The sequence below is a fragment of the Typopeltis vanoorti genome, chromosome 18 (assembly GCF_054136105.1).
Source record: "Typopeltis vanoorti isolate ZY-2024b chromosome 18, IOZ_Tvanoo_1.0, whole genome shotgun sequence".
Lineage (NCBI taxonomy): Eukaryota > Metazoa > Arthropoda > Arachnida > Uropygi > Thelyphonidae > Typopeltis > Typopeltis vanoorti.
This window is the reverse complement of record NC_143566.1, coordinates 49,317,026-49,342,779: the sequence shown is the minus strand read 5'-3', so window position 1 is coordinate 49,342,779 and position 25,754 is coordinate 49,317,026. Positions and strand designations below refer to the sequence as shown.

General features: G+C 33.1%; 1 protein-coding gene across 4 annotated transcripts in view; it reads right to left on the bottom strand.

The window, feature by feature from the left end:
• Nucleotides 1-25,466, bottom strand: part of LOC150096655 (15-hydroxyprostaglandin dehydrogenase [NAD(+)]-like) — a 138,620-nt gene extending 113,154 nt beyond the window's left edge. The window contains exons 1-3 of one of the 4 annotated variants that reach the window (XM_090408352.1): nucleotides 25,178-25,466; nucleotides 17,669-17,789; nucleotides 1,425-1,531 (exon numbers count right to left, since the gene is read on the bottom strand). In XM_090408352.1, the coding sequence (XP_090264478.1) occupies nucleotides 1,425-1,531; nucleotides 17,669-17,783 (222 nt within the window). In that variant the 5' untranslated portion in view covers nucleotides 17,784-17,789; nucleotides 25,178-25,466. Of the gene's footprint in view, nucleotides 1-1,424; nucleotides 1,532-17,668; nucleotides 17,790-22,268; nucleotides 22,592-24,705; nucleotides 24,963-25,177 lie in introns of those variants that run through there. The other 3 variants (XM_090408348.1, XM_090408349.1, XM_090408351.1) reach the window with 3 other exon arrangements.
• Nucleotides 25,467-25,754: the final 288 nt, after the last annotated feature.

Sequence of the window (25,754 nt, the reverse complement as noted above, 5' to 3'; positions counted from 1 at the left end):
TTGCTATTGCTTTTGTGGTTTGAGGTGGAGCTTTATTGATTAATTTTGTTCTATTGATTTGCTCATACACTTTCTCATAATCTAGGAAGGCTATATACGTTGACAGGTTAAATTTTATTCTTTTTTCTATAATTTGAGTGTAAATGTGGGATCTGTGCAGGATCTTCCTTTCCTAAAGCTGCATTGTTCTTCTCAAATAATTTCCTCAGCCCATGGTGTTAATTTACTTTTAATTATATCTAGATATATTTTATAGCATGTATTTAATAAGGATATTCCTATGTAGTTTCCACAATCCTTTCTGTTTCCTTTTTTGAATATGTTTATGACTATTGCTGTCTTCCATTCTTGTGGGATATTTCCTCCTTCCCATATTCTGTTGAGAAATCTAATCTATTTTTTTTTTAGTTTTTCCAATATTTTCTTTAGATCATTTAGCTGTATTGGTTCTTCATTTGTTTCTTGACTTATTACTTGTTTTATTTCAATTTGATTATTATTGTTTAGAAGCTGGATGTAGTGATTGGTCCATTCTTTTGTGGAGGTGCCTTCTAATTGTAGATTATCCTTTGTTTCTTGAGTTAGTTTTTTAATGATTTTATAGCTCTTTATTTGAGGTCCATTTATGTCATGCTCTAATCTTGATACAAATTTTTCTCAGTCTTGTCTTCTGATTTTCCTGGTTTCTCTTCTTGTTATTGCTCTGATTCTTTTATATTCTATTTCATTTCTTATGGTTCTGTTGTTTAACCATTTAAGGTAGATTTCTTTTTTATTAAAGATTCTGTTTCTGGGTTCCAGGTTCTTAGTCCTTTCCTTTTCTTTGCAGTTTTGTTCCTATGGCTTCATATGCTGCCTGTTTGCCATTCATTTTTTATATCTATCGTCATTTATTTTCTTTGTATGATTTGTCTTCTTTGATATAGTTCTCTGATACTATCTTGTTGTAACAGTTCTATCTTAAATTGCTCCTGCTTTTGTATTCTTGTATTGTTTCTATTTCTCTGGTTTGGGATCTTAATAGTACTGATTAATAAACGATGGTCTGAGTCAATATTGCATCCTCTGTATACTCTGCAATTTCTTACCAACTTCTTTAATTTTTCACCCACTATTATATAGTCAATGATGCTTTTATATCCACTGGTTTTCAGGTATATTTATGTACATCTTTATGTTTAAAGAAGCTGTTGGTGATTTTCAAACTATTACAGGTCACAAATTCCCTGAGTTCTCTTCCATTGTTATTTATGGTATTTTCTCCTTGATTACTTATTAAATCTTTAAATGTATATGATCCAATTCTAGCACTGAAATCGCCTGCAATGATTAAGTAATCTTGTTTATTTGTGTTCTGAATTAAATATAAAACTTAATATTATTATATTCTATATAATATTAAAATCAAGATTATGAAAGCTTACTAGGTTGGTATTCACCATCTTCTCCCAATTATGTTCATCCAAAATACCTGCATTATTCACTAGAATGTTCACATTTCCGAATGTCTCAAGCGTTTTCTGAAAAATATCTTAAAAAAATCTAAATAAACAGGTATTCAAATGCAATGAATTCATGTTTTTAAAACTGTAAATCTTATTAATATTTTTGATGCTATATTAAAAAATTATGTCATAGGGAGACAGCATTTCACATACTCTAATTTTAGAAAAAGTAATTAAAAGTGATTATTTTTTATACAATATAACTCTCATGTTTCCCAATATAGTATCAACTCTGACAAGAGGAGGATTCACCAATCTTTTGTATGTTTTACTATATAAAACATCTTATTATAATGCTGCAAGCTTTTTTTTTTAAATTCCATAGCATTAATTTTTGAGAATACAAATGCAGTGGCATAGAATTTTGTTGTATAATGAAACCCGAGGAGCATTCATAACTAAACATACACACGTAACCACAGTAATAAGATTTTTTAATAAGTAAATATTTCATCGTAAATATTATATTATAGGACATCATCAGTATAGTTAATTCAAACAATACTAGGAATCACATACAGTTAGGGTGCATCCTTACGATGGAATCCCTCTGTGTGTGCAGTAGCATGTTATAGAATTAAATTAAAATATATCTGACAAAAAAAAAAAAGGTTATATTAAAATGAAATAATATATATAAAAATTATTTTACACAATTTAGGATGACAATTTCCCAGACTTTAGGGATAGTAAGAAAGCAAGCCATTCTGAGTTTCTAAAGATGAACTGGCAACAAATATTTTAAAAATCACAGAAATAGAAGCTGAATTATCAAGTACATTAAATCAAGAATTGCTACAATTGATTATTAATGTCTCAAAAAATACAAGGATCAAAGCTTTTGAAAAAAGTAACATTAATCTACATAAAAAATACCTTACTTTGTTAAATCAATCCAAGAAAAATATCAACAAATTACTGACTGAAAAATGGGTTGTCAACTTATCTAGCCATCCACTAACAGAAGGTGAAGTAAATGTTCTAGCAAGAGGTCATAAGTTTGCCATTTCACCTAAATGCATTTCATATTTAGATTTTATACACAACATTGAAAGAAACATCAGCCATCTGTTCAATATTGAAGCCAATAGACTACGTTTCAAAATTGCAAAAATAATCTCTGATGCCAAACCTTTGGACTTGAATATCTCACCATCAGAACTGAAAACTCTTACCTCCTTAAAACGTAATAGAAACAATCAATCACCAAGGCTGACAAGGGAAATACTAATGTTGTCCTAGATACCAATTTATATGACCCAAAAATGAATTTATTACTCTGAGATTGAAATACATACGCACAACTTGATTATGATCCTACAAAAAGACAGCAAGAAACTAAACAAGTTACTAGATGAAACCAATTCCTTAGATCACGAAACAATAAAAAAAACTTGGGACTTACCATGCTAGATCTCTTAGAACATACGGTTTACCTAAACTTCACAAGAATAATGTTCCACTCAGACCCGTCAATTAAAAATTCCACACAGTTTCACGCAAAAACACATTCAACTATTGGAAACTGACATGCTAATTAGCTTTGACATTGTCTCCCTCTTCGCTAATACTCCCCATAAGAAAATGATTGACTTACTACTCAAAAATTTCCATTCGCTATTGTTGAATTATTCAAATTTGTTATTACGTTTGGATACTTCACTTGGAAAGAGAAAATTTACAAGCAAGAGGAAGGAACAGCAATGGGATCTCCCTTATCACCAAACTTAGCCAACCTTTTTCTAGAGCACCTTGAAGAAAAAATTTTCATGTTTGATCCTAAACCAAAATCTGTATATGACATGTCGATGAAGTCTTTGCTCTCTGGGGTCATTCTGAACAAGAACTACACTTGTTTCTAAATAAAATCAACCTTCTTCATCCTTGCATCAAATTCAAGCTAGAAAAAGAATCTCCACAGGGTATCTCCTTCTTGGATGTACAAATCAAAATAAAAGCAGATGGTTCTATCTCCACTTCTGTCTATCGCAAGCCAACATTTTCAGGTCACTACATTCACAATTCTTTGGCTCATCATCCATCTCAAAAATTTGGCATCATTAAATTATTAGTAACCAGAGCGCACAGATTCTACTCCTCCAAAGAATCTTTAAACCAAGAATTGGAAACAATCATATACAGGCATACAAAATGGATACAATCCAAAAACAACTCAAAAAATCATCAGTCACTTCCCCACACTCAACGTAGACAAGAACAAGCCTATAGGATTCCCATAACTTATGTCAAAGGCATTTCTGAACGTCTCATTATGAGGAAATATAAATTGGCTGCTACCTACAAACCAATCAACCAGATCCACAATTGGTTACCTTTTCCTAAAGACAAAATCTCACCTCTGATGCTACCTTGCGTGTACGAGATCCCATGTTCCTGTAAGTTGTCCTACTATGGACAGACAGGTAAATCCATTAGCAAACACATCTCAGAACATCAAGACCATATCAGTCTTATCAAACTGCAGAAATTTGGCCTTGCACAACACGGAATTGAAAACCCAAACCATAAGATCCATTGGAAAAAGACCAAACTTCTACATAGATCTTTATATAAACATTCATGTTTATATAAAGAAAGTGCTGAATCTCTACATCACAGATCCAATTTGAACAGTAATGATGTTCTTACTATCCCTAAAGTCTGGGAAATTTGTCATCCTAAATTGTGTAAAATAATTTTTATATATGTTATCTCATTTTAATGTAAGCTTTTTTTTTTTTTTTTTTCAAATATATTTTAATTTAATTTAATTCCATAACACGCTACTGCATGCATAGAGGGATTCCATTGTAAGTATGTGCCTAACTGTATGTGAATCCTAGTACTGTTTCAATCAACTGTACTGATGATGTCCTATGATACTTAGGACGAATTTTTACATAAAAATCTTATTACTGTGGTTATGTGTGTATGTTTAGTCAGTGGCATAGAATATTTTTCACCCTTTCCCCACCAAGACCATAACCCAGTAGATTTATACCTGATTTTGCATCAAACCTTCTTTTTTGTAGATTCTTTAATTCTAACTACTGAATAAAGTTTAGAGTATATACTTAAGCACATACTGTACTCTATACAGTTATGTAAATATCCCATTTAAACGATATCATTAGTGTTTTGAAGAAAACTTTTACCACTATACTGCATCATATGCCTTTTTCAGATTCCATTTTAATATGTTCTATTTCCATGATTCTTTCTCAACTATTTGTCAGACAAAAATCCTATCCTGACAATTTATACTTAGTCTGATGGGACCACTTCTTAGTTGTTTTTCATCAATAATATTTCTTTCTTTGCATGCTTATATAAAAACTGATTACTTAAGACAGGAGTCTTGAACGCATGGCCTGAGGAGCTCTTTGCCGTGGCCCACCGGCCATTTTGAAAAAACAACTGCTTAACATTAAAAAGCGATTAAATAAAAAATAATTTCAATGAAGCCCGCAGGCCACTAAGCTATACTGTGGTATTTGGAATTGTAAGATGCTTTCCAGATTCACAAGGAATGCTGTGCATTTGATACTTTACATAAAATCCTATAAAAATAAATATTAAATAGACATGCTTCTTCAGCCATCTATCAGTGCCAAGTGGTACTTAAGTACTAGTACTAACATTGCAGGTAGATGGCTGAAGCAGTAGTTCGTTTGAGTATGCAGTCTAGTGCCTTCCAGATACATCTTGAAGGTTCTCGATGCTTTGTTATTTTCATATAAATACAAGAGGATCTCATCCACAGTCAGTCGTAAACAGTGTGATATTCATGTATAAGCACACACAGGTTTGTCATGTCATCCATAGCCTATTGTGGTTTTATATTGCCAGACTTTTTTCATTAGTGTGAGACATATTCAGTGGATAATAACCGTTACACGGCAATTTTGGATAATTTTTTGGGTTCACTTTCCATCACTACAGCATCTACAAGTAAAAAGCATAAATCAAGTGATTCTTGTTGGGTTTTTAATGAAAAGTGGACCAATTTGTACTTTTTTTGTGCTGATTGACGATAAGCTAGTGTGTTTAATTTGTTGCAAGTCAGTGTCGGTATCAAAAGAATACAATATAAAACGACACTATGAGACAAAGCATGCGTCCAATTTTGATCACCTTCAAGGGTGGCTTTGTATGGACAAAGCAAATAGTCTCCAAATTGATTTAAAATGCCAACAGGGTACATTTAAAAGGCAAAGGGAAGAGAGCAAAGCGTATGTCAAAGTAAGTTATGCAATAGCTGAAAAAATTGCTAAAAAATCAAAAGCCTTCTTGGATGGCGAGTTTGTGAAAGAGCGTCTCATCACTGCTGGGGATATTCTGTGCCCAAATAATAAGGAAGTATTTAAAAAACAGAGTTTGTCTGGGATAACTGTAGCACGATGTGTTGAAGAACTTGCCAATGACATTGAAGGAACTTTAAAAAAAAACGGTTGTCCGAATTTACGCCATATTCACTTTCTTTAGATGAGAGCACAGATGTGAAGGATACAGCTCAACTGGCAATCTTTGTCCGCGGCATTGATCAACAATTCAATGTGACAGAAGAATTCGGACTAGCACTTGTACCTATGGAGGGAACAACAAAAGGCACTGATATTCTTAAAGCCACCAAGAAAATGCTCCAGCATTTCGACCTCAGCTTAACCAACCACAAGGGTGTGGTAGCTGATGGTGCCGCTGCTATGGTGAGAAAGAATGAAGGGTTTGTTGCACTGCTATGGAAAGAACCGGAACTAGAAGGAAAATATTTCGCCCATTACCACTGTTTAATCCACCAGGAAAATTGAGCTATTGGATTTGAGAATGTCATGAAAGTTATTGAGACTGTTGTCAACATTATTAGGGCAAGAGGATTGAATCATCAATTCCAAGAATTTTTGACCAAGAGAGTGCAAAGCAGATCACGGTGATGTGGTTTATTATAGTGATGTGTGTTGGTTGAGCAGAGGGAAGGTTCTTAAAAGAGTCTTTGACTTAAGGAGTGAAATACAGCAGTTCATGCAAACCAAGAGGAAGCTGATTGCAGAATTTAATGATCCGAAGTGGATGACAGACTTTACCTTTGTGACTGACATCTCGTTTCATATAAATGACCTAAATACGCAGCTACAATCCAAAGATCAACTGGTGCGCACTGTTTGATCAAATCAAAGCTTTTGTGGATGCTCAAACTTTGGGAGGCACAACTCGCAAAAAAGACTTAACTCATTTTTAGCTTCTCGCTGAGTCTAACTGTTCATCTCTTGATGAATACGCAACAAAATTACAAAATTAGCCATGTTGCAAAGTAAGTTCGAAGAGGGATTTAATGATTTTCATAACCAACAGTCTTCTTTAGATTTATTTTCAATGCCATTCAGTGTCAATGCTGCTGAAATGCCAGGCTTAGTACAAATGGAGCTGCTTGAACTCCAAAATAACTCTTCTTTGAGAGAAAAATTATTCAATGTGCTCTTGCTTACATTTTACAAAGACTACATTTCCGAGGATGCATTCTCTAATCTTCGTCGGCTTGCTTTGAAGATGTGCACTTTGTTAGGAAGCACATACTTATGTGAGCAGTTTTCCAGAATGAAGCATGTGAAGTCCAAGACAAGAACTCACATTACGGACCAACATCTCGAGAATACGCTGCACATAGCGACTTCCAACATTGATGCCAACATCGACAAGCTAGTCAAGGAAGTGCATTGCCAAGTTTCCCATTGACATTGTAAAAAATGAATTTTCTTCATTAAATTATCTTTTTTCAAGTACTGATTGTATTTACTTATCATGAACCCAACTCCTCCTACCTACACTCTTAAAGCTGAGTTTGTTTATTTTTATAGGATTTTTTGTAAAGTATCAAATGCACAGTGTTCTTTGTGAATCTGGAAAGCACCTTACAATTCTAAATACCGCAGTATAGCTTAGTGGCCTGCAGGCTTCATTGAAATTTTTAATGTGGCCGGCACTGTCTGAAAGGTTGAAGACCCCTGACTTAAGAGATTCAGAATATCCTTATTTTCAGTTTGTGCCAACATTAAAATCACTTATCCTCTTCATAGTTCTCTTTTCTCCATTTCTAAGTTTTTTCCCCATAGCCATTCAGAACATTTTGCCAATTTCATGATCCTTAACTTTCTACATTCTTCCTATGAGTCATTTCGCTACTTTTAACCCAACTTATTTCAGGCATTTTTCTTGGTATCTTGAAAACAAAAAAACCTCACTAATGTGAGGCTCTTTGTTTTCAAGTTCCCGCTTTCTCTCAAATAACATGTGAATATTTGAAAATGCAGTTAACATTTGAAAGATGCTTAATTTTTTTTCCTTCTTTCTTTTCAGTATTGTATTCATTTTTATCTTACTCGAAATTTGGTGGTGATCACTTTGTCCTCTTGTATCTTTATGTTGGAACAGGAAGTTAGTACTTGGGTCAAATGTGAAATCATCAAATTAAAAGTAAAATTGAAGCTGCATAATTTTTTTTTTTACTTTGATGAAAGTGAGTAACAGTAATCTACCATTTATCTGGCCTTCAAAAGATTGATCCTTTCAATTAAGTGATCCTTGCATGTCAATCAACTTCTGGTAGAGCACCATATAATTATATTTCAATTATCTGACTTTTAAATTATCAGAATTTACTGTTTTTATAACTGAAAGGTGTCAGATAAATTACCCTATCCTTCAGATAGAAGATTTTTTTTCCCTTGCATCCTATTAATTTATGGCAGAAATTTTTATTTAAAAGGAATTTTTACAATTTTGGAGGGTTTTAAAATTAACCACAGCTTATTTCTAGATTGTTACATTTCTTTCTTTTTCATTTCTTTTAACTCTGTAATTTTATCCAAAATTACCTCAACTGAAGCATTTCATCTGGAAAAAAAAATGCTGCAAAGTTTGCAAAAAATAAACATGGCTGAGTTTGAAGTACATAAAAGTTATGTGGAGAACTGAATAAAAATCTGAATTTTTTTTAATGACAGATATTCTTGACAGATGGCTAAAAAAAGCAAAATTTATCCCTTTCAGCCTTTTGAAAATGAAGAGAATTCCAATTATTTTGCTGCATCTTACAGTGTTTTTAGTACACCCACTTTTCAAGACATTTTTTTAGGATCACAAGTGGTGTGCCATGTGACAATACCAAATAGGAGAGGAAGAAATAAATTAATGAATGCTTAAAAAGAAAAGAAAAAAAAAACAACAACTAATATTTGGTACAATGTTGGAGATATGAAGTTCTCTAACCCAGATAGCTAAGTTACTGCTATAAAAGCACAAAACTATTTTTTTTAACGTTTTATTCTACTTTTACATTGATGCTGGGGACATGGCACCAGACAGTCCTGAAAAAAAAAAATATGGTCTCAATGGGATGTACTAAATGCAACAAAAAAAGTTTGTTTGAAAAAAAGTTCGTAGTTTTATTAATTTTCAAAAAGTCTTAAGGGATGAAAATAACAGAATGGTACCAATTTTCATTTATAGCAACCTATCAAAAGTATCTCAAAAAATTATCAAATTTTATTTGGTCCCTATGTAATATTTTTGGGCTTCAACTGTTTTTAATATTTTGAAATTTGATGCAATTTTTTTTTTCTATAGAAGAAATGCTGCAAACAAGGCAATTTTGGGAAAACATATTCCACTACATGTATATGTAAAAGTCACAAGTCCAACTTGTGGATTTAAAATACAGCCTACAGAGTAAAGTACAATATGGAAGAGAAGAGAAAAAAAAAATAGTACTGAGAATAACAAAAGCAGGAGGCTGCCATCTTGAAAAAAATAAGACAAAATATAAATAAAAGAATAAGGTACACCTTGAAAATGACAGTAAAAAAATCAGAAACTGGAAAACAAGCTATGAATAATTTTAAACCCTCCAAAATTGTGAACATTCTATGGATCTGCTGATTAATTGGAAGCAATAAAAATCTAAAAAATATTTTCTTCCATCTAAAGGATAGGGAGACAAAATAACTCACTTTCATCAAAATCAAAAATTATGCAGTTTCAGTCCCCTGATGATTTCACTCAGAATAACACTAACAAGTAATTGATGTAATGTACAGAAAAAAAAAAAAAAAAAAAAAAGGGTATGTATTACAATTTTACCCGTGCTTTTTTCTCCAAATTTTCCAAAACCTTATTGTAAGTCTCTAATTTCATTATTAAAAAAATTACAGAACCAACTACTATGTTATAGTAAAACTTCAGTTTAATATAAACCAAATAATCACTTGACATTTCAACCTTCATATCAAAGTCATTATCTGGAATATAGATCAAAGCTAAAGGTTAGTTTTGATGTCACAAGGTTGTTTTTTTTTTCCTACCACAGGTCAAGACAGTAGTGTTAAAGGGTGATCAAATTAGTGTGACTATAGCATATTCTGTAGATTGTAATGTGCCTTGTTTCTTTGTATATATACGTGTGTATTCCAGATGATGATCTTGACATGAAGGTCTAAACCAGTGGTTCTTAACCTGGGCGGTAGTGCCACACTGGGAGCATGTGAACTCTGAGGGGGGGGGGGGGGGCAGTAAACATAAGGATGCACTGAGGGGGTGGGGACAGTAAGGACCACTGTATTTACTCAAATATAACTCGCACCCCTGATTTTATTTTACGAAAAAAGAAATAAGTTTCGTATACCTCACACATGCAAAAAAAGTTTAAACACGTTCACGTGAGGACAATAATAACTCGCTCACCACAGTAAACAACACTCCCTCCCCAACAGCCACTATTTGACAGATGCAAGAAAAGCAAGTAGTTTTATTGTATCACTGAATAAGGTACAGAGACATTTGCAGTCTGTGTAATATATTTCTCAAATAGTGCAATTAGAGACAACTGGGATAAAAAGGCACTAACTAATGAATCACATATCCCCTCCCAGAAACTATGCTGTATAGAATTAAGTAAAACCATATGTTGCATGAGTAAACACAGTATGTAACTAAAAACTATTACTCAATTTTTGAAGTTTTCAATGTCATTAGCACATCACAAAAGCGGCACGCAAACAACCAGCAATAAAATTCAACAGGGGGTTGAAACTTTGTGAGTTAGCTTGGTAATGAGAAGTTTTGTCAGAATGATAAACAGGCAAAACACCACCCCGTCATAAACGTGTTACAACTAAGAAATATATAGTGAATGTTGTTATGGCAGTTTCAGATAATATGGAATTCAGCTGATGAGAATTAACATTTCAACTCAACAACTGTCGGCTTGCCTTTGTTTAGTAGAGCAATCTTTTGATAATACCACGCCAATCATGTGCACATCTTCATAGCTGCTCTATGTCTACAGGCCTACCATTGCTGTCTGTTTCGTGCTGTTTTTACTTCTCATTAGTAATTCATGAAGGATTGTTCATTATGTATCTCAAGTCTTGTAAATTACTGGTAATTTTTGCTTGAAATAATGGGAAATAAGATGATGCTATTTGGGTAGATGACTTTGACGATGCACACAAGGAAACCACTCTTGAGGCTGGAAGTAGCGATTGCGAATAGGAGACTACTAATAACAGACTAATATTACTAATAATAAAAGTTTGTATTTAATCTAGCATCCCTATTTATATTGTATGTTTGGCAACACTGTTCAGAATATTGTATATCTGGCAATACTGTTCAAATTTATTCGCTTCTTATTTTTTAGAATTTTGACATTGACAGGTAAGTAAATTGGGCTACTTTTTAGTCTGAATTTTCTACATTGAATATAATTAAATTGGGCTATTTTTAGTATAATTCACTACTTTTATAAGCTTTATCTGCTATTTTTCCTATCGTCTATTTAACAAGTCTGATTTGCAGATTAAATCTAGCCCATGGTATCGTGTGGCGCACTTCATTGATATTGTGTAGCACTGCAGCCCATTAAAATGAGTGAAAAAAGAAAGTGTCGTCAATATTCATGTGAGTATTTAAAATATGGAGTTATTCCGTCTATTAATAATGAGCAGTTACCTATATGCTTAATATGTGAAAAAAATTTCTCAAATGAAGCCTTCAAGAATGATTGAGCATTTAAAAACAAAGCATCCAAATAAAGCAAAAATTGATGTGGAGTACTTTTGTGAATTAAAGACTAAATTTAATCCTCAGCCCATATCGTTGTTTTCGATCAACGTAACCCATGTTGGTGCGATTTTTGTGTCTGGGACTTATTAAATGATGTTTTTATTGAATAATTAAGTTGGCATTCAAAGAACACATTGTTGATACATTCCAAAACATGGTACAATCAATAACAATAGGAAAAAAATTATTTAAATAATTGTTTAACCAAATAAGCATCGGAAAAGCATGAAAAAGACTGAAAAATTTTAAAAATTCATATCTCCGCTTGTAATAGACCAAAACTCTTGTTTTTTTAAGTTTTGTAGGTAAATGTATGTACATTAACGCAAAATTAATGACAAAATCGTATCTTTAAATTGCAATAATTATTTTTGCAATTGAAAGTTGCTAATTTTACAGCAATCGTAAAAAGGTAAAAAAGATAGAAAGAAAATATAAAGTAGATAGAAAGACCTTAATAAGCTTAAAATATCCAACTTGGTTATAAATCCATTTCTTTCTGATTCCACTTCTGTTCATCCAAATTTGTGTGTAGAATTTATTGACTTAAAAAATGATTTTGAAGCTCAAGTACAATTTCGACAGCATGGCTGTGAAAGATTCTGGCCAAACATGCAATGCAAGTATCCTCAGCTTTGCAAGAAATAAAATTACTGCTCATTGCTGCTTTTCCTTCTTCATACTTGGTCGAAAAAGGATTCAGCATGGTGTTGCAATGTTAGCTAAGCAGCGAAATAGATTGCAAATAAGTGAAAGAAGAGATTTGAGACTTTGTTTGTCGAACATTGAACCTGATATTGAAATATTGGCAGGATCTCATCAGGCTCAGGGTATCCATTAATGATTGGCTTATTAAATACAGTTAAGTTTACATCTTTTTTTTAAGTAAAAATTGATTTGTAGCAAAGTAAGTAATTTTTAATTAACTATCAATTCAAATATGTGGATAGTAATTTAGGTTTGCCTAATAATACATTATAATTATCTTACTGAGTCATTAGTCTAGTGTAAAAATGAGGGGGGGGGACACCAGGCTATACAAATAGTTGAAAGGGGTGCCAGGCAGAAAAAAGGTTAAGAACCACTGGTCTAAATATTGAGTGATTATTGCAACTATGAAAATGTTTACAATTCAATTTTTCTACTCTACTGTTTAGGTTTCCAACAAGAACCTTTTATATATATATCCATATATACATACAAGTGTTGTCTATAGCAAAGCCTTAGGAATCTGAGAAATGGTCTGTTATAGTATAATTAAGATTGCTAAAATTTATGGAAAAAAATCCTGTCCTCTCCAATCCATTCCCAGGAAATAAATACCGAAGAAGGTACTACCATTCATTTGGTTAAGCATGGCTCCTTTCACTTCTCATAAACTTATAGCAGATCTGTTGGAATCATTGCTCTCCCCCACCCCATAAAAGCACATTAACTAGTCTTAATTCTCCCCCTACATTGGGTTTATATTCAAATGTTATTGAAGGATAATATTTAAATATAACATTTGGGTTTATATTCAAATGTTATCCTTGGATACCTTTCTCTGAACATTTTCTTTCATAAAGAAAATGTTTTGTTGCATTTTGTCAAAAAATTAGTAGTTGTTGAAATGTTTATACATTGGTTTATATTTTATTTGTGTTGGGTTCCATTTTGCTAAAATCCTATGTGATTGTCTAATGTTTGTTCAATTGGGTTCTAGTTTCATGGTAAGTATTTTGGCAAGGAAATGAGATTTATATTGTTAATGTGCTTTTATTGTTAATTACATTAACAGAAAGAAAGTTTAGTTGTTTGTCTTGGAGAGGTTTGGAATTTCCTGATTTTCTGAGGGAGGATCCATACCACCATGTGTTCCGTGGCTCTAAAGTAAAATGTTAGGATTGACAACACAAAATGGAGTCAAGTCAAATCCTTCCTGGCACATTTTCTTGTTCTGTTTATAATTGTTCTGTTCTTTGGTTCACTTAATTTAACAAGGGTTTTGTGAGGGTGGAGTTTTTTGAATGCATAATATTTATGCATTCAGGTAACTCTATTTATAAATATGCTCCCTATAACCATTTATAAATATGATGAGGATATTTCTCAGAATTTTTTTTTTTTTATAAATATGGGAACACACTTTTTTTTGTGTGTGTTTTACTGGTTTCCTTGGAGTTTGTTGTTCAGTTCAGTTCATTGGATTTGTGATCGTATTTCCTGTAATGGAGAGGGAGTAGCCTCTTGCACACAGTCTGTTAGAAGAGATCAATTTCTTCTGAGGTCTTTGGATTTAGTTATGTAGTTTAAGGCTGTGTTAAAATGATTATACAAGCCACTTCTTCATATATATAATAAATAGGCAGCAAGAGAGGATATGATTTTTTTTTTTCCCACTTATAAAAATATAGCACTTTCTGACATGGGATTGCTCTTGTAAGTTTTTGATAGCCTCTTAGTAGAAGTAGTCTTGTTGCTGAGTTGAGCCAAGGTTTGGTGCAAGGTGATTTTGGCTGCTGTGTAAAGCGAAGGTGCTACAACTTGGACCTAAATGTTCTTATGTTCATGAGCAGAACAAAGGCTCACCATGTTTTTTTTTTTTGCTTGACACTATATATCATCATCATCATGCGTTATCAAGGATTTAGGCCTAGCATGGCCTGTTCCGGCCTTAGAAGTCATCGTTGAATCGTTTAACAGGACGTTCTGGTTTTCTTTTTCCTAATGGCCTGTACTTTATGGCTTGTTTGGTAATCTTTCTATTTTCATTCTTTGAACGTGTTCCATCCATTTATGTTTATATTTTTTAATTTTTTCTATTACTGGTTCTTGGTTTAATTCTTTCATAATTTCTTCATTTCTTTTGTGATCAAATAGGGTATACTTTCAGTTTTTTCTCATAAACTTCATTTCTGCTGTTGTTAATCTTTGTTTGTCTTTTTGTTTTATTGTCCAGATTTCGCTTCCATACATTAAGACTGGTAGGACTAATGTATTGTATACTTTTAGTCTGGTTTGCTTTTGAACTAGGTTTGGTTTAAATATAGAGTTAATTACACCTGTTATTTTTAAATATTTTGCAATTTTTATGTTTATATCTTTTTCATTTTCATATGATATCATGCATCCTAGGTAGTTAAATGAATTCGCCTGTTCTAAGATCTTGTTATCCATTACTATTTTAGTTCTTGCTCAATCTTGTCCTTTAAAGGCCATAGTTTTTGATTTTCTGTTGATATTATCATACAATAATCTTTGGCTACCTTATTTAGATCTAAAATAGCTTTCTGTAGGTTATCTTCAGAATTTGTAATTATTATTTGGTCATCGGCAAAAAAAGAGTGTGTGTTTAAGTTCACTGCAGGAGAAAGTTCAATTCCTTGATGTAAATTTTTATTCCATTTTATTATTATTTCATTTAAGTAAATATTAAAAAGAGTTGGTGAGAGGAGACATCCCTGTCGGACCCCTTGATTTATCTCTCTCATATATGATACTCGTGATTTAATCTTATTTGTATTTGATTATTTTCATATATACTTGTGATAGCTTTTAGGATATTATTTGGTATTTGTCTTTCTTTTAATATTTTAAATAATATGTTTCTTTTAACTTTGTCAAATGCTTTTTCAAAGTCAATAAATGTTTCTAAATTGTATTCTCTTCTTTTCTCTATTATTAATTTTAGGCAAAAGGCCGGGTCTCTACATGATCGTGCTTTTCTAAATCCATTCTGTACTTCCAAAATAAAGTTTTCAGAATATTTCATTAGTTTGCTATTTAAGATTCTGCTATATATTTTGTAACAGGAATTTAGTATACTGATACCTCTATAGTTTTCAGGATCATCTCTATTACCTTTTTTAAAAATAGGAATCACAATTGCTTTTTTCCATTCTGTTGGGGGGATTACCAGTTGAATAAATTTTATTTAAAAATAATAAGTCTTTCCTTTGATTCTTGTTCCTGCGTATTTATATAGTTCTGAAACTAGCTTATCTTCTCAGGTGATTTTCCATTTCTTGTTTCTTTCAGGCTGATTTTTAATTCTTCTTTAGTTATTTCCTTTTCATTTTCGTAAATTGTTTGCCAGTTGTCTTTTTTAAAAGATTTGTCTGTCCACAATTCTGTGTAGTAATTTAGAAATTCTTCTAATTTCAATTTGGTGTTTAATTTTATGTTTTTTTTTGGTATCTGCATTCAAGTGTTTCAAAATCTTATATATATTGGGTCTTATTTTATATAAATTATGTTCTAAATTAGAAATAAATTTGTTCCATGATTCTCTGTCTTTTTCTGACTTCTCTTTTAGCTATGGCTCTTATTCTTTTATATTCTATATCATTTTCTAATCTTTTACTACTTAACCATTTGTGATAGGCTTCTTTTTTCTTTTTGTTTATTTCATTGATTGTATCATCCTAGATCTTCAGTTTTTTCCTTTTATTGAATTTTTTGGTCTTTCCTAAGCTTTCATTTGTTGCTACATTTAGTATTGTTTTTATATTAAGCCATTCTGTGTCTATTTCTTCATTTTGTTTTATTTTATCTAGATATTGGTTAATTCTTTGTTCATATAGCCGTTGTACATTTGTGTCATTCAATAGTCTAGTTTTATAAACAAATTTTCAAATTTTCTTTCTCTTCTTGTTACTTGTAGCCATTTAGGTGGTAATCTTAATTTTATTTTAACAAGGAAGTGGTTACTGCTTATTTCATATCCTCTGTGAACTCTAGCATCTAGTGAAAATTTTGATGTCTTTTCATTTAACATAAAGTAATCTAATATTGATGGAAATCAATATTAGATTACTTTAATATGTATATTTATGTATGTCTTTATGTTTATACAAGGAATTCGTTATTTTTAGGTTATTATAAACTACAAAGTCAATCAATTTTTTACCATTCCTGTTTAGAGTATATTCTCCATGTATTCCTGTATTATTATTAATTTTCATGTTTCCAATTCTTGCATTTAAGTCTCCTGCTAAAATTACGTAATCATTTTTATTTATTTTATTATATATGTTTTGTAGCTGATTATAAAAATCAATATTATCCTGTTCTCTTCTTTCTTCTGGGGCATATAAACCAATTATTGTTAAATAGCCTCTATCTATTTTTATTCTAGCTTCTATTATTCTTTCATTCCATAATTTATAATGTTTTAACTGTTTTGAAAGGGAGTTATGAATTCAAATCATGACTCCTGCTTGTGCTCTTTGGTCTCTGTCAACTCCACTGTATATCACATTAAAATTTTCGGTTCTCATAGTTCCTTTTAATTTCTTTTTTTTTCAGTGATTACTGTTATTTTAAAATTTCTTTCATTTAATAATTGGTCTAATTCTATTTCTTTATATGCTATTCCTCTTACATTCCAGTTTGTTATGTGTATTATATTTTGTCGTTTCCATTTTTGTTTTACCTTTTCCATTCCAGGGTTGTTTCCCATAGATTCAATCCGAATATCTTTTTCTGTCAGCTTACAAGTAGAATTATGTTCTCATGACAGGGGACTAGCCTGACGATGGAATAGTTCAGTGGTAGGGCTGCTAACCTTAAGGCTTCTGAGCTAGCCTTCTTCCAAAACTGTATAAGTATCATGGTTTACAAAGTGGTGGATTTTTCCTGCTACTATGAATGATTGTTTTGGTGGATCACTCACTGTTTTCAGAACAGAGGGAGTTTTGAATGAATTGTTCATGCCTGATCCCCAATGAGAACCAACAGCTGTCAAAGAAGAAAACTTAATAATCAACTACATTAAGAAATGTCAAACATATGGACTCCTATGTGTTTAACATCTTTTAACTAGTTAAATTACATGGCACTTTAATGCTAAAAGCTGTATTCTCATAAGTTCTGTCAATTTCAAAACTTTTCAGTTTCAACCATTCAGTTTCTGGTTATAAACTTTTTTCATTGATGAACCACCTTATGAAGGTTTTTATTCATTTGCACTTATCCCAAATATGGAAAATGTGTCATATATGAAAATGATTCTCAACATATTCAAGAAAAGAAACTAATGTTGCTCCTATGTTGATGATACTCACTGTGAAACTCCTTCACTGATGTCACATCACATTTCAGCAAGAGAATTTTATCCTTTGTTTGTTGGGGCAATTCATTTAGAGTCTCAGATATAATTTCAGGTTTAAGATCAGTCATACACACCTGAAATAACCATGAAATATTTTTATAATATGAATTTAATAAATGAATAAGTAACTTAAAACACATGCAAATATAACATAACTTCTAATTTTAAAAATGAGACAAATTTTTGGTTTCCAATAAATTATACAAAAATTATATTTCTGAATTATATTGTATTTCTGTGTATTATATTAAAGTGATACACTTTGGAATTCAGTGATGAAAGGCTGCATACTGTTCAAGGTGGAGATTCTGAAAAGTGGAAGAGGTAAGGGATCTTGGAACAATGGTGGACAGGCCACTGAAGTTCCAAGAGCATGTACAACCACCACACACAAAAACAGTGATAACACCTATACTACAAGCGGAGGGACTGAAAAGTTCTGATATTCACCTAGAACAAAAATGATATTAAAGCAATTGATATAACCACAAGAAGGAACATATCTTAAAACCCTTTAACCCCCAGATTCATAAAATTGTAATAATTTGTTCTTTTCTTTTAGGATATATATAAGAAGACATGACAGAGGTTTTGAAGAAATTTGAAGACACAGAGGTGCAGACTTTCATCAAGTGTTTCATGCTGCAAGAAAAGTCCACACTTGAGGTTCACCAAACTTGGTGTGAGACTTTGGGAGACTGTGCCTCAGCATATCCAACATTTGCCAGATCAGTAGCCAAGTTTAAAACTGGGCATCCTGAGACAATGGATACCCCAGGTCAGGAAGACCTTCCACAGCGATCACACCTGAAAATATCGATGCAGTGCATGCCATGATCCTTGATGATAGTTGAATACCAGTCCGAAACATTGCAAAGGCTCTGGATATATCCAGGGAGGAATGAGTTCAGGTCATTATCCAACATCTAGACATGCAGAAGCTCTCAGCAAAGTGGGTCCCCAAATATTTGAATGCTGACCAAAAGAGAGAGAGAAAACGTGTGCTGTTGCCTTAAGGGATTTTGGGTGATTTTGAGAAATCAGGTGCAAATTTTTTCACTCATATTGTGACTGTTGATGAAACATGGCTTCATTGCTATGATCCATAGACTAAACAACAGTCAATGGAGGAGATACAAAGGTTCTCCATGGCCAAAGGAGTTCCAAACCCAAAAATCAGCAGGGAAGGTTCTTGCCATTGTCTTTTGAGATATGGATGGTGTAATCCTTATCAAGTACTTCGAAAAAGGTGAAACTGTTACATCAGCAGTTTATTCAACAGCTCTGAAGAAAGTACTGGAAAAATACCACGTGAAACTGAGCAGAGGCATGTTGTTTGCAAGAAAATGCACCTGCTCACACTGCTCTTGAAACCCAACAAACAATACACGACTTGTGCTTTCATTGTCTGCCTCACCCACCGTATTCAACAGACCTGGTCCTATCTGATCCTAATTCCTAAAAGGAACAAAATTTACCCCAGATGATGACGTCATATTTGCAGCTGAGAAATGATTTGTGCAACAAAGGAATGACTTTTTTCTCGATAATGTTTTATTTTATTTTTCCTACTCCGATGTAAAATCTGAAACACAAAAATTGTGAGACCTCTCCAACAGCAATGCAGGAAATTGCATAATGGAAGGGTATGATGTGTTTCGTGAGGACAGAAGGGTAAAAAGAGAGGGAGGAGTACTATTGATGATAGAGAAAGAGTTATGTCCATATAAAGTAGAGATGCAAGAGGGAAATAGTGCCGGTGGTTTTGAGGCAGTATGGTGTGAGATAGAGGTGAATGGAATCAAATACTTGGTGGGATGTTGTTATAGGTCAGGTAATGTGGATGGTGGTGATAATGAAATGTACAATCAAATTAGCCAAGTAAATAAGAAAAGGGTGATCGTTATGGGTGATTTTAATTATGGCAATATAGACTGGAATGATGAGATAGCAGTGGAAGTAAAGAAAATGAGTTTCTTGAGTTTTTGAGGGATAACTACCTCAGACAGTATGTAACAGAGGGCACACAAGGATTGAGGGTCTTGGATTTGGTCATTTCATCAGACGATGTAATTATAAATGAGGTGTCAAATCATCCACCAATTGGTGAGAGTTGACCATGAGGTGGATGCCAGCAGTGTGAGGACCTCTGTGAGAAAAGGGTATATGTGGAACTACAAGAGGGTGATTATGAAGAGCTCAGGAGACAGCTTGTGGGTGTAGCGTGGAATGAGGAGTTAGCTGGAAAAGAGATCAATGCAGCTTGGGGGATTTTCAAAAACTGTTTAGTAGATGCAATGTCTAAATGTATTCTAAAGGTGAGAAGGTGAAATAAGGTGGGTGTGAGATGGATGAATAAAGAGATTAAGCATGTGATACAGAGAAAAAGGACATTGTGGAGGCATCATAAGAGAAGTGGAAATAACCAATTCCATGAGGTCTACAAAGACCAGGCAAGGAGGGTGACTTGGTTGGTGAGGGTAGCTAAAAAGAGGTATGAACAGCAGTTGGCTAATGAAGCCAAAAAGAATCCTAAGGAGTTCTTTTGATATGTAGCCAACAAAAGAAAGAATAATTATGGAAGGATGACATTGATTGGAGAAAATGATATAAAGAGAGCTGATGCAGAATGTGTGGTGGAGATACTTAATGAGCAGTTCATAAAGATCTTTCAATCTTGTGAATGTGACTTCATGGAGGGATTGAGATCAGTTGATGATGGGGAAGAGAGACTGACTGTAGATGAGCAAGAGGTGTATGGGGAGTTGAGTAAACTAGATGTTAATAAGACTGTGGGACTTGATAATATATCACCACGTATTTTGAAAGTATGTGCCAGGGAGTTGACACCTACCTTGACATATTTTTTAAATATGAGTCTTGCACTCAGTCAAGTTCCTAAGGAGTGGAAGGAGGGCAAGATTGTGCCACTTCATAAAGGAGGTGATCGAACTCAAGCATCAAACTATAGGCCTATTTGTGTGTCAGGTGTTGTGGTTAAGTTGTTGGAGAAGCTTGTGAGAACTAGGATCCAGAGATGGGTTGATAACAATGGTATTATCTTTGATGGACAGCATGGATTTGCTAAAGGGAGGTCATGGTTTAGTAATCTACTTACTTATTACAATAAAGTGATTGCTTCCTTGGACAGAGGAAAAGGATACACATTAATATACTTAAATTTTGCAAAGGCTTTTGATAGAGTACCTCATGATAGGTTGACAATCAAACTAGAGCAGATGGGGTTGGATAATAGATTGGTACATTGGATTGGAGACTGGCTATCTGACAGGTATCAACAAGTTGTGTATGGGGGAGATATATCCAGGAAAAGGAAAGTCACTAGTGGACTGCCTCAGGGGTCTGTTTTAGGTCCATTGCTGTTTAACTTGTATATTAATGATATAGGTGAAGATTTGGATGGAGATATTCAGTTGTTTGCAGATGATGCAAAGTTGGGACAAACCATGAAGTGTAGTGAGATGTTGTGGCCTTACAAGGAAGACTTGAATAGATTGGGTGATTGGGCATGGAAATGGGGATGCAAGTTCAATGTTGCAAAATTTAAGGTTTTAAAATTTGGAAAACAAATATGGGATGCAGAATTCATGCTTGGTGAGAATATATATTGTTGGAAGTAGAGGAAATAAGAGATCTGGGGGTGATAGTGGATAATGATCTAAAATTTAGGGGACGCATCGCCAAAATTGTGAAGACAACACAAAGGCTTCTGGGAATGATGCAGAGGACACTGATGTGTAGAAGTAGGCAGATTCTTGTTCCATTGTATAAGGCTTTGATTAGGCCACACATGGACTATTGTGCCCAGATTTGGTCACCAGGTTTTCAGAAGGATGAAGAGATGTTGGAAAGGGTCCAAAGGAGACTGACTAAGGTAGTTTGACCTCTGGAATGTCGAGTATGAGGAAAGATTGAGAAGGTTTAATTTGCAAAGTCTGGTGGACAGGAGGAAGAGGGGAGATATGATAGAAACCTACAAGTTGGTAAGGGGTTGTTATAGGATCAATGTTGGAGAAGTTTTACAGAGAATAGTGGGAAATCAGGGGAGAACCAGAGGTCATCCCTGGAAACTGTATAAAGAGGGTGTGAGTAGGGGAGTGAGAAGCAGGTTTTTTTCATGCAGAGATGTGAATGATTGGAATGCCTTGCCTGAGAATGTGGTGTCTACAAAGAGTTTGAATGTGTTTAAAAACGGTATGATGAGTTGTGTGTGTGATAAAAGGACTTACCAGATGAGTCTTTGACTCCATGAGGTCTTGGAGTGGTAATAATAATAATATGGGAATATGCAATTTCATAAGAATTGCAATTGAGTAATGGTATAGCAAGTTTATACTATGTTTAGGAAAGTTATATGATAGAAATATTCAATGAAGGCTAGTTGGTGAGGAGACTAAGAAAAACTTAGTCTCCTCACCAACTGTTAAATATTAAATATTTAACACTTAGTAATATTTGTAACATTTAACAGTTATAAAATATTTGTAATATTTTATAACTGTTAAATTAATATTATTTGGAAAGATGCTTACCATTTCATATCCATTTCAGTAATCTCTCAATCTTGGTTCTCTACTCCAATACATTCACCCCTAAATAAGAGCCTTTTCAAATGTTTATGCCAAACCCATTCAGAATGTGAATTGTCATTTTTGAGAACATACTCATAACTTGAATTTCTTTCATTGCAAGCCCAAATAACCTCCAACTACTCTTGAAAACACTAAATGCTATCTCTAATATACACTTTGGCTATAAAGTAATATGCTGATAATTATGCATTGGGATTATTATCTGGGTTTTTCCAAATCTCATACAAAGCTGAGGAAGCAACAAGTAAGAATATTTTTGTTTAAAGTCAAGGCTTTATAAACTCAAGGATCCATACAAACTCTTTCAGAGTAGGCTTTTACAAATACCCATTCCCATGGTGGGAGGATCCAAACAGGCTGGTCTTTTTTTTTTTGAATAAGTTCCAAATTCCAAAGAAAGTTTCATAATTTTTTTTTTTTTTTTTTTTGATATTTGATTTAAATTTTAACAAAAAATTAAATTTTTAAAAAATATTTGATTAAAAGAAAAGTGTGGATAATAAATGCCATTATTAATTTATTCTAAATAAGCAAAAAATATCTGCCTTTAAAGCCAGAAAAAAATTTGAGAGCTTACAAGAATAATTCAACTAATATCTTTTAATTAATGACTTTTTCATTAATTCATGTCTTTTACTTGCATTAGTTAAAAGATATGAATTCTGTCTCAGTCTACATATACATATTTATTAGTGCAACTGATTGCAGTTTTTACTAGCTTCACAATTGTTTCAAACAGTTGAATACCATTCAGAGATACAGAAATGCAGAATGGTGCAATTTACATATGGTTGAAACTTGTGTGTGTCTGTGTGTATATATATTATACCACGCTCCAGAGGCATTCTGTCTAGCAGATTAGGGCTAAGTGTGGTAAGGATTTAAAAGGAAATGATTCTCTTAATATTGCTTTTGAACATCTAGAGTTGTAATGCTTAGGAAACACTTTGTAAATAAGCTATTCTAGAGACTAAATGAATTAAAAGAGGCTTATTGGAAAGTAGAAGTTCATAGATGCAAGTTCTTGGAATAAGCACACCCATTTAATGGAAGCTTGTGATCTTTAACTGATAATCTTTTTCACACATTTACCTCAGCCATTCTCAATCCATTCAACCTTCTCTACAGGGTTCACCGATTAGTCAAACATCCCTCTAATAGTATCAAAAACTTTTATGTTTTTGATGCACCATCCCAAATAGGAAAGCAATATTCTAAGATTAGGTATATTTGGCATTTGTACAAAGTAAAAGCTGGAAAAACCTGTGACTCTGAGAAAGGGTACAGAGTTTTTCTGGAGGCAGAAGCTGCATATGTGATGTTTTGTTTCAAGAAAAGTTAATGTTAACCCAATTACTCGTTTGGTGATCTCAGTGGGAATTATCACATGTAATCCCACGATGAATCTCTAGACTCTATGGTGGTCTGCTGATGATAATAAATACAAAAGTTTTTAAGAATATGTCACTATGGTATTCTAGGTTTCTGTTTAGTACCTCATGAGAAAAAAACACTTGAAACCCACTCTCAGGCCAGTGAAAACTTTAATCCAAAGTATTAATAAAAGGCAAATGTATAGTTTATTAGTAAGATTCATATCTTTTCATCAGTGCAATGCCATGGCAGAGCCAGTCTCACCAGCCAGAACAACAATATATAGATATAATATACTGGCTCTCTAGCCTTAGATACTTAGACCATAATCTCAAAATAGCTACAGTAGCAACTTTTCATTATGCGATACTGCAAAGGAGTCCAAAGGCTTGACATAAAAGGGTACTCTCAACCACACATCCATACTCATGCCAAAGATATATATTCTCCAGATCTCTTTAGAAACTTTTAAGAGTTTCAAAAGTAAAATAATTTTTGTCGACCTTACATAAAACAATGCTATATATTTCTTATCCTTTCTTTTAATCATTTTCATTGCCAAGTGTGATGCCTTTTAGGCTCTTTATTATTTCATTGAAAATGTAATATATATACCTGTTTTCAAATAAAATACTTGTTTATCTTTGAAAATGTTTTGAATTTTGCAGATGAACATACTTTAAGAATTAATTCAAAAATATTTCTGAGTATTACTGATTTATGATTTTGAAATATGGCTGCCAAAGATATTATAATTATTTATAATTATAAATGCACAATTGAGTGTGTTTACATGCAATTTTGCTTTAAAAAAAATGGAAGTTGTAGCATGGAGGGAGGAAAGAAGTCTAGAGCTGTGCGAACGATTGCTTTTAAAGTCAGGGAAAATAATACATGTACATAAATTGAAAAGACCAAGAAGTTTTTCGACTGAATACCTAAAATAGCATAAACGTCGTTAGTAAATATTAAGGGATTGCACATTTTCATTTTATACTTATACCTTACATCCATTTTCCACCAATGCCAGAGCGATTGACTTCCCCACTCCTCCGGCTGCTCCCGTTACGATAGCGACTTTACCATTAATATTCATTCTGTAAGAACTATATCGATAATTTAAAGTACGAGTGAAGCATATAATAACTTCATAAACATTACATTACAAGAACTTATACATCTTATTGAGTTAGTGACAGGTCTGATAAATAGATTAAAATCTAACTCGTAGAACACGTGAGTACGAAAGGTACTTGACCCTTCGATTCTAGCAGACAGTTTAAGAAATCTCGTTCTCAGTAAAAAACTTGGCCTCGCCCTTCATTCAAGCATATCTATTTCAATAATTGTGAAAAGAAAAAAAAAAAAATCCACAAAAGATTCTGTTTCGCACAGAAAAGTATTTGAAATTATCCCGTGTGAAAGAGAGAGTGATAGGACAAAATATATAGTCGGCATGCATTTGGCAAAATTACCTCAATGAGTGTAGGGCAAGTAATTTTTCTGTGTGACTTTAACTAGAAGGATGGATTGGAGGGGAAAATGTCACAATGGAAGGAAAAAGAAGTGGAAATCACGCAGCTGCTGAAAGATCGCTAACTAATAGCAGATTGGGTGTTTTGAGAGTACTGAATTTTGTGATAACACCAGAGAATTTATCCATTCCGAAGTTCGCCGCTATACCTCCGACTTTGAACTGCGATTGAGATGCACGGAGCAGTACCATGGCAACTACAAAGGAAATGTCAACAGAGCCTTGGAAATGATCAAGGCAGTGGCGTAGCTAGGGCTTTTGCCGCCTGGGGTCATCCCTGAGCTAGCCGTCCCTCTCAAACACACACCAAAAAATACTACAAAGTCAAAATGACATATAAGGAAATAAATTAAAACACTATGTTTATTTTTGAAGTTAAACTTTAATTTCAACATTCTAAAATGTTATTTTTTTTTTGCTTTACTGTTAGCAAAATCGTCAATGACAATGGCGAAGTCTATTTCATAATAACCTAGCTAATTCTTAATCTATTTTATTTAGAACTCCTCTCACAACTA